A 19,265-nucleotide genomic window follows, 5' to 3' on the forward strand; every position below is an offset into this window, starting at 1 on the left:
CAAAGGAAATACAAATATGGCAAGGCATACAACATGAATTATACAAGCAGAAGTCTAGAGATAATTTCTTTAAAGATTTGGACTACAACACCAAGTATTTCCACACTCTTCATAAAATAAAAAGAGCAACGAATAATATAGATTCCTTGAAAGATTCTAGTAATAATTGGGTTCATAATAGAGATGACTTAGCTAATTTATTAACTAATCATTTCAAGAATATCAGTATTAGTTCTGCTCCCTCCATTGATGAAAATCACTATAATCACATCCCTTCCTTGGTTACTGATGAAGAAAACTCAAGGATTCTTGCTCCTCTAACTGATGAGGAAATATTCAAGGTTCTTAAGACTAAGGAAAATTGGTCAGCCCCTGGACCAGAAGGATTTCAAGCAGGCTTTTATAAATCTCAATGGTCTGTTATTGGTAATGATGTGTGTGATATGGTTAAACAATTCTTCTCTTCTAAGCATCTGCTCAAGCAACTGAACAAGACCTATATTTCATTAATTCCTAAAATAGTAAGCCTTGTTAACCAGCTGAATTTAGACCTATTAGTCTTTGTAATACTTCCTACAAGATAATTTCTAAGATACTGGTAAGCAGAATGAAGCCAATTATGGAAAAGATAATTTCACCATACCAAGCAGCCTATGTCTCTGGCAGATTAATAAATGACAACACTATCATGGCTCATGAGATTATTCGTTCCATGAAAAGGAAGGAAAGACAAAGTGGATGGCTAGCACTCAAGTTATACATGTCAAAGGCTTTTGACAGACTTGAATGGCCATTTCTTATGAAGATTCTACAAAGCTTTGGTTTCTCAGAAGATTGGTGCTGTCTCATTCAACAATGTATCAACACCACCACTTTATCTGTTTTACTAAATGGCTCACCTTGTGCAGATTTCAATCCTAGCAGAGGAATAAGACATGGTGATCCTCTTTCTCCATATCTCTTTATTCTGGCAATGGAATGGTTCTCAAGGACTATGGTTGAATCTCATCATTCAAACAACGTACAAGGTATATCAGTAGCTAGAGGTGCACCACCTATTAATCATTTGTTGTTTGCAGATGATTGCCTCATTTTTACTCATGCAAATTTAACCAGTGTGAATAATCTCTTGCAAGTTTTACAAGATTTTAGTTCACAATCTGGTTTAAGAAAATTAATTTTGACAAATCTTCTATCCTCTTCAGCAACAACATGGATCCTGAGGTATGTGATACACTAAGAAACATACTAGGTGTTCAACCTATGAGTAAAATGAGAAATATTTGGGCTCTCCTCTAATTATTGGCAGATCAAAAGTCAAAGCTTTTGAAGATATTCAAGTGGCATTTGAAAGAAGGTTGGGTAATTGGCAGGGCACTACAGTGCACCAAGATGGCAGATCTACTATGGTTAAAGCAGTTCTCAATTCCATTTTCATGTATCAAATAAGCACATTTAAAATGCCTAAGAAACTTCTCAAGAAACTGGATTCTATTCAAAGGAAATTCTGGTGGGAGTTCAAATCTAATAAAGGTTTTAATCTTATTGCTTGGCAGAATATGTGTTTATCTAAAGATTTAAGAGGACTGGCATTCAGAGATTTAGATATGATGAATCATGCACTCCTGGCTAAACTGACATGGAGAATATGTCATAACTCTGGAAATCTGCTGGGACAATTACCTCAAGCCAAATATCATAAAAATGAGTACTTTCTTCATTTACATGGTGAAAGAAACAATTCTTCTTGGGTATGGAAGGGCATTGAATTAGGTCTCTCTATAGTTCAGCAACACTATTTTATGGAGGTGAATAATGGCAGATCAACAAAAATATGGTCAGAGAAATGGATTATAGGATTGAGTGAAACTGTTGAACCTAAGCATACATCTCACTATCAGTTTTTGTTTGTAAGTGAATTAATCTTATCAGACACTGATGAATGGGATACAAGACTTCTCAATATTTTATTCTCACCAGAAAATGTAGAAAGAATATCTAGAATGCAGCTCTCAGTGTCAGATGAAGATATATTGAGATGGTCTCCTTCTAAAGATGGTGTATTCTTAGTTAAATCCACCTACAATAAACTCATGGAGAGAAGAGTTTTAAATCAATCTGCTTTATGTATAATCCATAAAGCTGTTTGGAAGGCACTTTGGAAGATGCAGTTACCACACAGGATGAAGCTCTTTATTTGGAAATGTCTCAAGAATGCAGTTCCAACAAGGAAAAAACTTGCTCAGTTTAACTACCTGGATGATCATCACTGCAGTATCTGCAATTCATAAGACGAGTCTTTATTTCACCTCCTCCTTGTCTGCAATCACTTTAAAGTTGTTTGGAGACAGCTAAACATAAATATTGATCAAGTCATATCCAACTGCCAAAGTGTTATACAATGGATTACTTTATGGTTTATGGATGTCACAAACTCAAGTGCTGAAAAAACTCAACACTGGAGATCTCTTCTCATGATTGGTTGCTGGATAATTTGGAAAGAGAGATGCGATTGCATCTTCCGGGATAAATCTCTAAACCCTGAAAATATAGTAGCTAGAATCACTTATCATATGTCTCAACTTAGCTTAACTCTTGTTTCTATAGACAACTTAGTATATAGTATAACAAACTGCCCAGGTAGTCAGACTCACAGTGTTAGAGATGATACTATCCTTAAACTCTTTGTAGATGCATCATTTGACTACGATACTAATGATTGTGGCACTGGTATGGTGTTGTGTAATTTTGCAGGGAAAATTTCAGGTGTCAAAGGATCTTATGCAACTAGATAAAAGATCCAGAAACAAGGGAATGTATGGTTGTAATGGAAGCTCTGACCTGGATTCGAGACAAGAACATCTCAAAGATTCACATTATAGCTGATGCAAAAACGGTTGTGAAATCTATCACAACAGAAGAAGTTTTTGTTAGCTGGGGAAATAGGAAAATTATTAGAACTATTAAATCTATCTTATCATCTTTTAATGTTTGGTCAGTCACTCATGTCAAAAGAGATAGTAATCGTTTGGCAGATAAAGTCTCAAAAAGAATAAGAAGTGACAAACAATCCTGAACCCTGAACCCTGAAGAGAGTTGCAACTCTGCTATTTGTACTGATACTTTTCAAAGTTTAATGCTACTCCCTCTACTTAAATAAATTTTTCAGTTATCTAAAAAAAAGACTTGATTTCACCTGGTTTTGCATGTGGCTTCATTGGGCTTCTTAACTTAAAGGTTTGCATGGTTTTAGTCCACTTCTCAGAGCAACTGCAGTGGTGCGAGTATAACCAAAGACCAAAAAGGAAAAAAAGACCAAATTTTGGGTTTAGTCTGGTGTGTGACGCTACGGTGGAAAAACTAAATTTGGTCAGACGTACATTATACGTTCGCCTGGTGTGGGGCGTGGACTATACCAACGCCTGGTGTGGGACGGGGACTATACGTTCGCCCGGTGCAGAAAGATTCAAAAAAAAGAAAAAAATGGGGCGGAGGTATTAAGCCCGCCCCATGCATTTGAAAGTTTTAAAGAGTGGGGCGGAGGTATAAACCACGCCCCACACAAAAGAAAAAAAAATAGACGTGCACTATACATTCGTCTGGGATGGGACGTGGACTATACGTCCGCCTGGTGATGGGGCGTGGACTATATAAACGCCCGACCATATTTGGATTTGGTCTTGGTCGCCGATCAAATTTGATCTGGATTTTAGTCTTTGATCAAATTTTGATCGATGGTCCTTCCCACTATCCCTATCCACTAGACCAAATATTTGGGTTTAGTCGTCCATTGTGGACGCTCTCACTGATCATAAAGACTTCTTCATCGTGGATGAGTAGTTGAAAAAGAGTATTCCACGTAAATGCACTATCATTGGAAGACCTCAAATTTCAATAGATAAGATTGTTTGACAAATTTCATTTTGTCTTATACGACTGCTAAACTAACCATCATAAATAGGGTGTCCATAATTTGATCCAAAGGTTGTTCACTACTTTGCAAAGAAAATGTTCTAAAATAATGTCATTAAAGAGTTGAACTTCTGGTTTGATTGATTTGACATCTATGGACACCTAATGCCAACAATAATTCTCATTAGTATATGTATGTGGCTTAGGAATTTATCAAACTAGTCATCACTCATCAGTAACTAACATTATTTCCATGAAACTTTGGGTCTTAATATTAGGATTGCTAAAGGGTGTATTAAAATCTGCATCAGACAAAACAATCCTAAAATGTTGGCTTAGTCCCTCCACGGTGGTGCGAGTATAACCAAAGACCAAAAATTAAAAAAAAAAAAGACTAAGTTTGGGTTTAGTCCGTCATGTGGCGCAGTGGGAAAAGAGTATATTTAGTCGCGCGCTGATAAAGCTTACGCCTGGAATCAGGCGTTGATAAAGATAACGCCTGACATGAGTGTTTGTAAAGATTCCGCCCGACATATTCAAAAAAAAAAAAGAAAAAAAAAAGGGGGGCGTTGATAAAGTTAACGCCCCAAGAAAATTTTTGAAAACTTTGTGAGGTTAGGCCATGATTATATCAACGCCCCAAGAGAGGCGTTAACATTACGTACGCTTGGGTGCCCGACGTTAACTTTAGGTATGCCCCATCCAGGCGTACATTTTACGTACGTCCCATCCAGGCGTACATTTAACCAACGTCCCATCCAGACGTACATTTAACCAACGCCCCTGCATCAGGCGTTAACTTTATGAACGTGCGGCTACAAACGGACGTTATACCAACGCCCGTCGGGTGGGCGGACATTATATAAACGCCCGACTATATTTGGGTTTGGTCTTGATCGCCGACCAAATTTGTTCTGGGTTTTACTCTTTGATCAAATTTTGATCGATGGTCCGTCCCACTACGCCAGCCCACTCGACTAAAAATTTGGATTTGGTCGTCCACTGCAGTTGATCTTAGTACACCTCCAAGTAAATTGGTAACCCCGTTGCAGTCTTGGAATTTATATTTTGTAACGAAAGAAACAAACAAACAAATTAGAAATAGAAAAAAGGGCCAATTACAAAATGATCATACTTTTTGTAATTCGGTCACAAAATGATCATATTTTTGTATTTTATTTACAAAATGGTATTTTTCCATCCGATTTAACACTTTTGAATAAAACAGTGTTATTTTTTCCGAAAATACCCTTTCTAGTTAACTAATTGGTTGAAGTGGTGGTGATGAAGCGGTGGTGGTGGTGCTGGAAGCTCAAGAATCTCTGCTAAACCCCGAAGGGATAGCGGTGAACCCTTTGGGTGAATGCGGTGTAACGATCCTGAATGCGGTTTTACGATCCTGAATGCTGTGTAACGATATGTAAGCGGCACCGCCACCACCTACAAATAGCACCACCGTCAAAAAATTATAATGAAAGTAAAAGTTAAAATTGTGTATGGAGGGATAAATATGAAGGACACATAGGTAAACATATTTAACTGTGAGTCACCACTTAACTCCCTTTTTAACGGAAGTATGACCATTTTGTTAATTGTTTGTAACAGTAGGATGTTTTGTAAATCGGGTCATAATACTAAGACTGTTTTGTACATTTTCCTAGAAAAAATCAGAGAAAGTATACAAATGAAATATTATTCCAGTGAAATTCTTTTACATAAAATTGGTTAAAAAGACCAAAATCAAAAATTCCTGGGTGAAATGGACAGTTAGATTTTGATACTGTTTAAATGGACAAAAATTTAAAAATAGGCAGGATGTAACCAGTTTCATCGTGCCCATTTTCAAATATTTTTTCTTATTTTTAATTTACACAGGATGTATCTAGTTTCATCCTTTCTATTTTTTAAATTTAAGCTAGTATGAATCCAGTTTCATCCTTGCTATTTTTTATTTTGGCCATTTCATCCAAACTATTTTTTACTCGTCCATTTGAACCGTGATTTAAAAATATTTGGACAAATGACCCATTTTCCAATTTTTTTATCAAGTTGCTTGAAAATGTTTATTCTACATACTATTCTTTTTGCTAAGGGATTATCATGTCTAAGCAAATGATAATTTATTAATAAAATAAAAATGATAATAATAAGGTTAAATCCGAAGGGTCATAGTCATTTACGGAACAATCCGATAAAATGTAGGTAAAGTAAGTAAACGATAATATAAATAATTGATTGTAAAAGCAAAAACTCCAGGAAAATTCATGTAAATACACTAAAATTAGTAAGCATTATTGTAGCCAAAATTTATTATTACCTAATCAACATCATTAGCACTGTCATTAGGCATAAACTAATCTTAAAAACGCGGTATTATCCGCCTAACTAGGCATAATTAAGAGATTTAGAAGCATAACAAATGTTAATCAAGTTATAAAATATGAGTAGTTCCACCAATTATCAATGGAAAACCAAGTCATGGCAACAACCAACCAAAAGAATTTAAAGGGGGGTTTAACCTCACCATCAAACAGTCATCAGATAAGCCTAAGTGACCCACCATCATATTATGTTATACCTTAATAATTGAAACATGAAGTAACATGATATGGTGACAACCTTATTATCAAATTTTCTAAAACTTATATTAACACTAATAAGTACTACTTTCTCTCCTCCTCCTCCTCCTCCTCCTCCTCCTCCTCCTCCTCCTTAATTCTTCTAAAATAATTCTTTCCAATGGCTCTGAGATGTTCATGTCCTCAAATTATAGCTCAAAGAAGTTCATTGATGCATAAAAAGTCACTTAACAAGGTGTTTATGGGGCACAAGAGTACTCAACTTTCAACAAACATCAAATCATCTAAACTTCAAATAACTTCATCCATTAGTAACAAGGTATGATTTATATGAAACCAAGAATTTGTTGATCAGTAAATTACGATGTACACGAGTTTCGGCCTCAGGTCTTAATGAGTTTCATTTCGACTTTGTATTGATGATCACTTGGTTTTGTTAACAGGTTTTTGAGGACCAAGCAAGAGGAATTGTTTGTTACAAAGATGAGAATGGGGAGATAATTTGCGAAGGATTCGACGAGGGTCCTCGCGTTAATGAACAAGATTTAAGAATAGCTAGCAACCAAAAGTAAATTCTCATAACTCAAAATTCTTAAATATATGTTAATTAACATGTTTGCTGTATCATTCAAAGTCTCCAAATGAAACTAACTAGATATTAAAATTTTGAATGAATTCAGAGAAATCGAGATCATCGAAATGCTTCGACGAAGTTGTTTACAAATTGCAGAAGAAGATGGATTAAAGCATGCTGCAAAGAGTTGTATTCCTGCAATTGAAGATGTTGACTGGATCGGCTTTAGAAGATATTAATTAGTATTAGCTAAAAAATGAAATTAATAAGTTAGGTTGTTAGTGTGTGATCTTGTTTTCATATTTCTTCAATCTGGAAATGTAAATAATCATCTTCATGTAATGGAAATAGGTTTATTATTGTAAGCCAGAACTTCTAATAAGATCATATGAATCACTTTTATCCCCGGTGGCCATCTCTTGGACGTGAGCCTTTGGCACTTTGAGTTAGCCAATGTTTTTTCTTTTTCAAAAGCACTTTGAAAAACATATTTCTGTTTGTTGGTTTTCTCATAGGCTACAGTGTCTACCTTTTTCCGGTAGCAGAAGTAGTTTTTACGGTCGAGAGCATCTCTATCGAAGGCATGAATCTTACTGCATCAACACGTTCAATGATCTCCCTCAATGGCAAGAACTTTACCACTTCATTGACTTCTTCGGATGATACGTGTGAACACGTAAATCACGAAGGCATCTATATGTTCACAAACAATGTTCGCACTCTAGATACAGACTCGTACTGATAATGTAATGGTATTGATTCCTTGGCTCAAAACCTTCGGGTTTATCATAGCCTCATCTAATAACCTTGCAAGGGGCGTTTACGCAGGGGAAGATAAAGAAAGCGAAGCATAAAAGTAAAACTCATGGAGCGTTAAGCAAATATAAAGTGCTGAAATGTAAATAAGACGGGGATTTACGTGGTTCAGCACTAAGGCCTACATCCACCGGGTTGTTGTTTCACTATGTACTTGGTGGTTACAAAGATAGTCGAGTGACTTTGGGGTTTACATAGGTCTGTGTATTGTAAAGGACTAACTTACACTCACAATCTTTCTCTCTCCTTTCCTTCCTCAATTTTTCGATCCCCTTACTCATGGTGGAGAGGGGGTATTTATAGGGTTAGAGTGTGGGACCCATTTCTGAGGGTCGTTAGAACCTTATCTTCTTGTGTTTTGTGTCCATCACGCGGGGGTCTTCGTTTATTACTTCATCACGCAGAGTCGTCCTCGTTCGTTCCACGGGTTGATCGACACGTATGCTGCTCAGAGTGTTTAATGCGGGTAGTTGAGGCGTCTGCTCGTGTCAGGCAAGTGTCTTCTGCCCCTGTCACGTCCATGTCAGTTCACCTTCTCTCTACCGTTGATCTTGGCTTCTTTTGGGGATGAGATAAAGTAACTCTTCGGGAGTTATCTGGTGCTCCGCAGTGCATCGTGTTACCGGTACATCTTTTAACTTCTGCCCTTAGATTTGTTCGGGCAAAGATCCAACGTCGACGGGATGGGCTTCTTGGCTATGGGCGTGTGTCATCATGCTTTGATGACTTTGTCCGCATGCTCTCCACGTGCCTTCCTATATACACGTGTTTGATGATGAGATATGTACACACAATTTGCCCCTTTTCTTCGGGCTTGAGTGTTTAGTGGGAGCATTGAAGAAAACAGTTGTTACATATTCTTCCTCTCTCCTAATAACTTATCCTAGATACTTGGGCATGTTTCTTATTCGTGCATTAACTGCTCGTTTAGTTGGCCAATGTTTTTTCTTTCAAAAGCATTTTGAAAAACATATTTCTGTTTGTTGGTTTTCTCATAGGCTACAGTGTCTACCTTTTTCCGGTAGCAGAAGTGGTTTTTACGGTCGAGAGCTTCTCTATCGAAGGCATGAATCTTACTGCATCAACACGTTCCATGATCTCCCTCAATGGCAAGAACTTTACCACTTCATTGACTTCTTCGGATGATACGGTCACGCTTTCACCGGAATTCGATATTACAATTAGTGCAAAAAACCCATGCTTTCTAGGCTACAACTACTATGAGAAAGACAGTAGTATTTCTATTTACTACTCTAATGTTGTCATGCTATGTTCATCTGGCAATATAATCCCAAGTTTTTACCAACCGAAATACAATCTGACGGTTTTTCAAACTGTGGTAAAGTGTTCCGCTGTAACGTTAACGTCTACAATTTATGAATCCTTATTGGATCAGCAGAGAAAAGGGAATGTTGTTCTAGGAGTGTATATGGATATACCTATGAAAGCTGACGACAATGGAAGTCATGAAAGACCAGTGTCAGTTGTTAAGGCTCACTGTGATATCGCAGTGGACAAATTAGTTGCGGATTCCAAAATCTTATCCAAGGAATGCAGCCTTACCAAGAAGTTCTGGGGGTAAATACTTTGAGTGGCGGTCTCATAGCATAAAGAAATGTAAAATTATTGATTTTTATGCAAGTAAAACAAAGAAATTAGTACACATTAATCTGCAATATATTGTTCAGCGGACTGCTTCAACTGCATAAAACCTTTGAGCTATCTTGAAGGTAAACTGCAGAAGACATTAACCGATTCCAAATTTCCAGTACACCCGATGTGCACTGGGGAAGCAAGCAGTGAGATTTAATACAACAGAGAATGCCCATAAAGCAATTTCTAGAAACACAGAGTGAATGATATACGAACAAACTTCAAATGTAAAATACGCAAATGAATAACCGTATATTTTTTTTTTCATTATTATTATAACCGATGAATGAACAAGGAGGTACAGGATAGTTCGGAGACAGGTTATCTAAGAAACTGTACCTGTAATGGGAATTTCCACGAACTAGAACAGCCTTGTTCTGCATCTTCTAACAAATGTTTCACATATATTTTTCACAGAAATCGAAAATGAGGCAGCCAAAAGAAAGAATTAATATGTAAGAAAGAAAAAACGAACTATATATAAAGAAGGGGATTCAAAACCTACATTGGGGAATAATATACAACCAAACTGTTTCCTTTGTATAACTTAGGGAGATGAAACCTTTGCGTTATCTTCACCAAGGTCGGATTGGGACGCACTTGGGATGATGTTTTGAGGAGACCACTGATCTGGGACCATAAGGAAATACTCCGACATGGCTTTTCTGAACCTTTTCTTATATTGTTTCGGGGAGATTACAGTTGGTGTTGAGTTTTTACCTCCACCCAAGATACCCGAAGTTTTTACCCATGTCTCTAGATGTTTGTCCCAAGTGTACTGCCTCATGAAATCAATGATTCCTACAACAAGCTCTTGCTTCTCCTCATCCACCCCAACCAGTAATGAGTAATCCATCACATCAATTGACTGCGACAAAATAAATGAGTATAAAGATGGATACGTCTATGTTTTATTTGAACCATGAACATCAGGAACAAGTTGGTTGTAAAACTTACAGCAAGGAAAGAAGTATCATTCCAGACAGCTCTCTCTAGCAACCGCTTAGCTTTGTTTCCCACAAAAATGGGAGAAGTTGGCATTGCTTCAATTAGGTTCTGATCTAAAAGGACTTTATTGCTCCCACTTGCATCTGCATTATACCGAGACCGAGTTGATCCTTTCAGATCATAGAGTCTTGTAAGATTTCGTTGAAATAAAAGATTTTCCATAACAAGAACATCCATCCTCGCATCCTTGCCACCATTTTGGTGCTTTGATGTAACCTGCCATGAGAATCCAACAAGAAAATTAAATTGCCAAGTAAGTGCATAAGATAGCTAGTTGAAAATAATTTGAAACGACTAATCTTGCTAAGGTCCAAGAGTTGGGTACGAAGAGCTTTAACTGCTTGACGGTGTTCAAATACTTGGTTGTCACTCAGAATTATGATTTTAGTTTCAGGTTAACTTGGGTTGTGAGTTCACATGGAAGACGTACCTGATAGATCCCCAAAATCTTTGCAAGGCATGTTGGGCTTCTTGTATCAATCGATTCAGTGAGATATTTGAAATACTCTGGAGCAAACTGGAGGAAAGATTCCAACTCTGTCTTTGTAACCTGTTTGATGATGAAGCGATCATCCAATGATTTTGCGAAGAAGACATTACTCTTACCACCTTGAGCCCCCCATTTCTTACACCGACTAAGAGACCTTATGAAGTCGAGCTCAGAAGGACAACACATCCTCCTAAGAGACTCAAATCTACTTGAATAATAACATGTCACTGTGTACTTCACCTTCCCTAGTGGGCTATCATCTGTGAAAGAAACAGTGGCATGCAAAGACTTCGAATATAGTAGAGGGTCTAAAACGAAGCTCCGTGAACCAGACATGGATAAGATGCTTTCATCCAAAGACCCAACACTTCTAAGAGATTCAGAAGCTGCCTCGTCAAGTTGAGGAGACATGTGAACATCCACTGAATCATAAGACATCAAAGAAGCAGATGAACCCCCACCATCTTTAAGTCTCTCACCTGATATCTGGGAATGATACTCCGGGGAAGCTAGTGCATATGATATAACACTCGTGGGTTCATCATCATAAACTGGCACAACAGTCCCATCAACACCTATGGGCAGAAAGAATCTGGCTCCACCTAAACGTGGCAACTCCCGAACCACTGGAATATATACAGGATTGTACTGCCCAAGATTATCGAGCTTTGGAGCGCTCATCAATGAATTCTTGTTAACAGGAAGGTAGAGGTCTGAAAGATATATAGGATCATACCGAGCTGAGTTATCGAGCTTTGGAGCTCTCCCCAGTGAATTCTTGTTGACAGAATGGTACAGCTCCAGAAAAGGAACCCTCACCCATGTTGGGCACTGTTCCAAATTATTATCTACCTTCAATTGAGTTGTCTGTAAGCCTTCTCGGTTCTCTTCTGCTTGATCTTCCAACTGTGCTGTTTTCATCACAACGTCTACCATACTTGAATCATCCGAGACAGCAGTATTATCTTCCTTTAAAGTTATATTTCCTGGTTGATTTTTACCTGTCCACGCAGCTTCAAGTGTTTCAGACAAATTTTCAGCACTAGGAAACTGTCCAGTCGAAGCAGACCTTTGAACTACTAACCCAGATTCCAAAGGATTATATTGATTACCAAGGCTGATACTCGAAGATAATGATGTAGATTGGCTCTCCATACTTAGATTTGGATCATGGTCCACATATTTTCCTTGAAGAGTCGTATTAAGATCATTATGTTGCTCTCCTCCCTGATTAGAATTTTCATTGGACTTCACATCTACCGGAGAATTTTTATCCTGCACGATAGTTAAGTTTGTCTCAGCAGGCTTCTCAGTACTGACGGATTTATCAAGCTGTTTCGGTGCAGAAGTACTCAGTTTTTCCTTAAAAGTCTTGTTATTTGTACTGGCTGCATAAACTAGGCGCTGGTCCCACAGATAGATATTGAAGATTAATTGCCTCCTTAAACCATTTATCTCAATAATATCAATGACAGGTTGCCCTTTCTTTTCCTCCCTGTTTAGTGCATTCTGGAGAGATTCCTACAAAAATGCACATAAAGTTTAAACCCAGACAAAACCAGAAATGATTCATTCCCTCCAAGAGATTTTTTTTTTTTTTGAAAGATATCAAAGTCGATGCCTTGGAGTATTGAAATGTTAAGCTTAGATATGAAACTGAATAAAAGAACTTAGAAACCTTAATGTCTCACCTCAAATTCTGCCTTCTCTATCTTTAGTAACCCCTCAAGTTCTGTAATAAGGCCTCTGGACCCAGTTCTTTGTTCTGCAATTTTGCGAAGAGCATTTGATACTTCAGCGAACAGATGTCCTGCCCTGTTGACCACCTGTTACACATGAACAACGACAGATCATCTAACATGTGAGCAAGGAGAACTCGACGAACAAACTCTTGAATCCTGAAACTGGTGATGCATTACCTCATTCGCTTCATGCTGTATCCAATCCTGCCTATTATAGTTAAAATCAACTCTTGAAGGTGGAAGGTAAACCGAATGCACATTTATTGATGCATAACGGAAGCAAGCAACCATCCTTCCGAACCTGCACATAATTGTAAGTATGTCACCTAATTATATAAAAGACTTGCAATTCACCAGAGGCATCTTGAGACATGTTTCAGCAAGAACATACCCATAGAACCGTAGACAGTCTCTATGTAGAGAATGACCACAGTTTGCCACTCTGCTAGCAGCAGCGTGGTTTGAAAAGCTAAGCTCTAAGAATTTCCCAAACGATAAACCCCAAGCAGCATCAGACATCACTACTCTTAGAGTAGGAGGAGGTAACCCGTTGACACGTGGACACTGTAGACACCTGTGCCACATCCAGATCTTGCCTTCTCCTTCACCCGGTAAGAGAATCTCAAGCTTCTTAACAGAAATCGTAAGAGTACCTTGTCGATGAGTATAAGAATGAATATGTGCTTCTGATGGCATCTCACAAAAGCGGCATCTGAAACTCTGGCAAAGAAATTTGGCTTACTCAGTCAGAGAAGCTGTCAAAGTTGGCCTAATATTGAAAGGAATGCATAAACATGAAAACAATTGGATACCTGGTCAAATAAATGGTCTCGTAAAAACCGTCCTAAGGGCTTATCAGAACTTCCATAGTATTTGATCCGAAAGAGATGGGCTCGTTCGCAAACAGTTCCTTTCCAAACACAACGAGTTGATAATGAAACCAATATACTCTGATGATCAGTTGTACATTGAGGAAAGTCTTCCTTGGACGATCCTTGCTCCTCACGACTGTTGTTACGGTCTTGCTCTAAGGTTGTCAAATCTGAAGAACTTAGTTCACGCACAACCATCGAATTGCTATTAATCTGCGGATTACTGCCTTCACCTTGACCTGTGGCCTCCAAGGCCCCAATATTATTTGCACTGGGATGATCACCAACAGCAACTAGGCTGCCGTCAGATGCAGAAGGTTTAGCATTGAAGGTTTCACCAAAACCCACTGAACTTTTCTCCCCATATCCATAATATGACGAGGGATCATCATAAGGACCAGATACGAACTTTCCTGGAGAGGTAAAAGAAGAGAAAGGCCCAGGAGAATTCATATAGTTTGATGGTGGTCCTGTGTATTGAGACCAGGGGCTCTTAGTTGAAGAAGGTGACAAGGTCAAATCCCATTTCTTAACGGAGGAGTTTTGGTTTGGCGAAGCTATGTCTACTGTGAGGTTATTGTAGGGCTGCTGTGGTTCAACCCCCTGAGCCTTGGCAGTTGAAGAGACAGTATAACCAGGTATTGTAGAAATGGACCTGCCAAAGTTGGATGGATTATCTGGTAGTGCAACTGTTAATGGTGATTTCAAGGGTAGCTCTGGGAGGGAGGCTCCCTCATCAGCTAGAAAAGATGTCTCCAAAGCCAAATGATATGCTGCAAATATTCCATATTGGACCACATGCTTCACCTTTTTCAATTCATCCCCGTTCGCACCCTTAAGCAAAATCTGTAATAAACATATACAGACAGGGACTCGATTTGTTAGATATTTGAAATCAAATTTGATGAACTTGAGATTGTGATATGGTTTGCTGGACTCACGGTGCAACCCAATGGTTTAGGGCATCCTTCAAAGAACATCAGCGTCTTCACCAACTTCTTTCCATTCTGCCCAGCACTGCCATGCTGTTCAAGAAACTTTTCCACACGGAATGTGTCACAAAACCCCAGTATTCGAGATGAAAGATTATCAATTGAGGGAACGATCTGCGCACCAGTGCAGCGTGCTATGCGCTCCAATAGTGGCCTCTTGATATTAAGAACGAGTGCTATGTCTTTGGCATGGAGGTACTCTTGAGCAAACCGTGAAACTGTTTTTTCTACCAGAAGTACAGTAGGGTGCTGAGCGTCTATCTTTGCAACCGCCATCTTCAAATGGTCCATTTCCTAAACAAAAGCGTAAGATCCATAAGACCAAGAAACTTAAAAAAAAAAAAAAAAAAAATCTTGGTACAAATGAGTGGTGGATCAACTACAGAAAGATGATTGGGTTACTCTAATAAGGATTATGATGGCAGACAATTAGCAGGTAGAAGCTAAATTGCAAATACCTGCTGCAGCAATGTGTCAATACTTGACAAGGAATTAGAAACCCGCTGATACTCAAGAGCTCCCCCAAGGATTAAGAACCTTGGTTTCTCTATTTTATTTGTCATTCGCTTGTGGGCCACGTTTTTCTTACAAACAACTCCTTTGACCACCATGCTAAAAATGAGTCAACAAACATTAGAGTAAGTAAACTCATAAACTTACAAAAGAAAATAATATCCGATTATTTCATGGCAACAAATAAGAAGTTGAAATATTATATATCAGATATAGAGTAGAAAACATCATCCGAATAATGCATGAATTATCAAATTTACCTTTCACTGCGGCGACCACAAGCCAGACACTTGACTTTCACATATCCACCAGGGTCCATCCCTCCTCCTTTGCTTGTGTCAGGCTTAAGAAGTGTAGCGGCTTCCCAAGACAACGATGTTATTATATCCAACCAACTTTCCCTGTCATCCTCCTCACCTACGGGAAGGTTCTCAACCTGTAACAGCTGAGCTACCAACGCCCTAAAATGACCATCAACAACGTTCTTCATGGCCTTCTTGTGTTCCTCACCCGACTTTTCCTTAGTACGGGACTCTCCGTCACCAAAGCTTGTTGAAGGACGTAGGTGTCTCCATTCCCCTGTGGCATCATCTTCGTCATCATCAAATAGGACAGCTTCTTTATCATCTTCTACATCTTCTGGGCCAGGAGGAATCCAGAGGAGACCATTATTCTCAAAATCTACAGGCTCAACCATCTTACCCTCCACGACAGATGAAGAAGAGGCTGTTTCACCCTTGCTTCCATCAATTTGATCATTTAGTATTTGCCCAGGCTTATCTACACCTTCTAACTTTTGAGAATCCAAGCTCTCATGTATCGGGGAGCTGGACAAGTCTCGTCTGTCGATATCTTCTTCAGAACTTTCTTTCACTGTAACATATGGGTGGCCTATGTCATCGTAAGTAACAGAACCATAGTAGCCATCAGCCTGTGAAAGGTCTCTTGTTTCAGAATCCGATTGATAAAAGCTATAATCATCATTGTCATCATCACTCCTGAAATCAAAGAAAAATCCAGTAACCAGTTGTTAAAGCAACTAACACCACATAAGAACATCGATTTCATAAGACATGCAACTCCACGAATACGAAGTGTCCTGCCCACGGTAATAGCAGAATCCATACATCTAATCCCTATGTTCTAGTTGAGGTATTCCATATTATTGCTATGGTTTTTATGATAAACAATACCAACGGAAAGTAATGATAATGGATCAATAATAGCATACCTGGGCTCGCAAAATCCGAAGATGTTATCAGACTGATCGTCTAAATCCACTGAGGGATCTGCGTTATTTCCATATACTGCTAAGTCTTGCTTATCTGTAACCGGCTCCATTTTCCCATTTCCACTAGGGCTGACACCACTACTATTTGATACATGCTGGAAAGCCTCAGTCGATATTGCCATCGAAGCAGCAGTGCTACTACACTTACCAGTGCCACTAGTACTACTGACCAAACTTGTTGATGAATGTGTAAGACTAATCCCCGGACTCGTAACTTCAACCCCATTACTTACAACCATTGTTTCATCTTCCCACTGTTTATAACAATAATTACAGACCCGAATCCTCTCCCAATCTTCTTGCCCAGTATTCGGCTCCTCAGATGGTGCTGGAATCGATTTCGAAGTGCATTTTGCACAAAAGACTCTTCCACAAAGTCTACAATGGTGCCGTCTATTAAAAGTCGAGAACTGTGCATCACATTCGTAGCATACTCTACAACTGTGATCGGGCATCCAAAAGTCCCTAGAGACATTAGCAGCCTTAGTTTTGCGAGGCATCCAGGACTTTACAACATCAAGTAGCTCATCAGTGATGCTCTTGGTTGGGCTATCCATGGACTACCAAACCTGTAGCCAGTCATCATGATGTGTACATTGACTAAACCACAAGATCTCAATAACTCAGAATCTGAATCCCAATTCTAAGATTCAAATCCACTCAAACTGACCAGAATCAACACAAACCCTAACAAAAATCCAATCTTTTTTTCCACAATTTGAACCCTAATTGATGAAAATTCCCCAAATATGATTCATAACCCAAAAAAATGAACCCTAATTGATCCAGGAAACATGAAAATCCCTAAATTTGATTCCTTTCTAATCAGTTTTAATCAATTAAACAGACCCAGAACCTCAGAATCCAGAAAAAGGATAGAAAAAGAAGAAAAAAAACCAACCTTAAACATCCATCTGAGAGTATATCCAATTTGCATCAAAATCCAACCCACTATTTACAAATCTGTGGAAAACAAGGAAAACCCAAATCACCCCAGGGTTTGAATTGTGGTTTTCCTTTCTAATCTTCTTCTTCTTCACTTAAATTTTTGATTTTTGTTGTTGTGTGTGATTCCAGCAGTTTGTCTGACTAGTGTCTATCTGGATTCTGACTCAGAAAACAGACGGTAATCAAAGCTTTCTCTCTCTCTATAACACCCTTGAGATTGTCTCCATCATCATCATCATCTTCTTCACACGCATCTCTAAAATGAATAAGTCAAATTTCTAAATCATTATTAATAATAACATAAAATATTATTATATTATTAATAAACATAAATATTTTTCTAAAAAAATGTTATATTTCAGTATTTATCCATAAATATTGGATAAATGAAACTAGTTGGAAGCCTAACAAGATAAGAAATTCTCCAATGATAATGTGGTCAGCTTCCATATGGCATAATGGGAAGACATCCTTTATCTTTTCTACAAGGGAGAAAAAATAATCTTTTCCAACCGTGGGACATTTTTTCCTACTCACTGCCTAGGTGTCTCATATTTGCGAATTTAATAAAATATTTTAGAAACCGAAACAATAACAATTGTCTGCCGCTGGGAACTCCATTAAACTTGTATTTTATAGGACTGAAATTGGTGAACATGGAAGAAACTTGTATTTTATTTGCAAAGTTTCTATAAAATCCATGAACGAACCAATGGGCCCTGAGACGTACAATTATTGACCATGTTTCATAAGTAGAATTTATTTTCATGTTCACTTTGAATCTAATCATGCCAACTCCTAAGTTTGCTCCCTGCTCCTGCAAATTCCAGTGGTACTAGATTTATGTTATTTTTCAAATTCTTCATAGCTATTATATTATCTGTAGGTTACAATGTAGCTTAAGCCTCAATGTTCACTTAAAACATTCCTTCCCTCAATACAGCTTCGATTGACACTAAGTGCATATACATATAATAGCAGCTCAAAAATAAGTAGAAGACTATTTATTACGATGTCTTTAATATGACCGTATTATTTTTATCATGGTAATTGGGAGTACATCTGCGCCGGAGTTTCTATGGAGGATGACCCTTTTTATAAATATACTTTTGGAGATTCATCTATAAGAGAAGAGTCATTTTGATATTAGAGAAGTATTACCCGATACAAAAGTGGTGTACTGCTCCAACGTATGATTGATTTACAACAGTAACGAGATGGTACGACGATGGCTCTGGATCAAAGGAAGGAATAAAGTTTTTTCTTTCTAAAAACGAAAGAGAAAGGTAAAAGCGATATTTATTTTTAGGTTAAAATTATTGAATTAAATTTATTTTTAATTTTAAAAAAGCTGACTAGGATGTCAACAAATCCTCTAGGTGAACCTCTGAAACAAGAGGTTGAGGAAGAGGATGTCTACCCAAAAATATGCCATGTCATATACAAATTAGTTGAAGAGGTTAGGGTTGGAGAAAGAATTTAGTGGAATTGGTCGTGGATCCTACGTGGATGAAGACTTTTTTCTTCACACACGATCCATTGGAGAAGCTCTAAGCTCCAATGACATACTACTACATTAATTGAACAGGTTGTTGTGCTAGCCTATCAGCGAGCCTCATGGGTAACCTAGCCAAAGGAGTCGAAGCGTATGGAGGGCTGAGATTGTGTCACAAGGTGGGCAAACTAACTCTACCTTCCATGTTAATTTCTGCAATATTACGTCATTGGGGACTCAAACCTGGGACCTCCTGGAACGCATGAAATTTTGGGGAACGAAGATGACCAGCTGAGCTAGGTGTCCGTTCTTAAAAAGTTGTTTAAGAAGTTTCCTCCCATTAATAGCTCGTTTGGATACCGAAATACTTTCGCTTTCCT

General features: G+C 38.2%; 3 protein-coding genes across 3 annotated transcripts; 2 read left to right on the top strand and 1 right to left on the bottom strand.

Moving 5' to 3' along the window:
* Window positions 1-6,549: 6,549 nt before the first annotated feature.
* Window positions 6,550-7,469, top strand: LOC113340347. Its single transcript, XM_026585554.1, has 3 exons — window positions 6,550-6,810; window positions 6,935-7,059; window positions 7,172-7,469. The coding sequence occupies exons 1-3, from the start codon at window positions 6,652-6,654 to the stop codon at window positions 7,302-7,304; spliced, it is 417 nt and encodes a 138-aa protein (XP_026441339.1). The 5' UTR covers window positions 6,550-6,651; the 3' UTR covers window positions 7,305-7,469.
* Window positions 7,470-8,947: 1,478 nt separating this feature from the next.
* On the top strand, window positions 8,948-9,463 carry LOC113339609 (NDR1/HIN1-like protein 13). Its single transcript, XM_026584850.1, has one exon. It carries the CDS (start codon window positions 8,948-8,950, stop codon window positions 9,461-9,463), a length of 516 nt encoding a protein of 171 aa, XP_026440635.1.
* A 312-nt stretch (window positions 9,464-9,775) lies between these two features.
* Window positions 9,776-17,561, bottom strand: LOC113339961 (1-phosphatidylinositol-3-phosphate 5-kinase FAB1B-like). The gene is made up of 11 exons (XM_026585176.1): window positions 16,383-17,561; window positions 15,412-16,149; window positions 15,097-15,250; window positions 14,588-14,932; window positions 13,587-14,492; window positions 13,166-13,494; window positions 12,952-13,075; window positions 12,724-12,858; window positions 10,973-12,553; window positions 10,492-10,758; window positions 9,776-10,402 (listed from the first exon to the last, which is right to left on the bottom strand). The coding sequence occupies exons 1-11, from the start codon at window positions 16,997-16,999 to the stop codon at window positions 10,082-10,084; spliced, it is 5,517 nt and encodes a 1,838-aa protein (XP_026440961.1). The 5' UTR covers window positions 17,000-17,561; the 3' UTR covers window positions 9,776-10,081.
* Between the last annotated feature and the right edge of the window lie 1,704 nt (window positions 17,562-19,265).

This window comes from Papaver somniferum, unplaced genomic scaffold (assembly GCF_003573695.1).
Source record: "Papaver somniferum cultivar HN1 unplaced genomic scaffold, ASM357369v1 unplaced-scaffold_21, whole genome shotgun sequence".
Classification (NCBI taxonomy): Eukaryota; Viridiplantae; Streptophyta; class Magnoliopsida; order Ranunculales; family Papaveraceae; genus Papaver; species Papaver somniferum.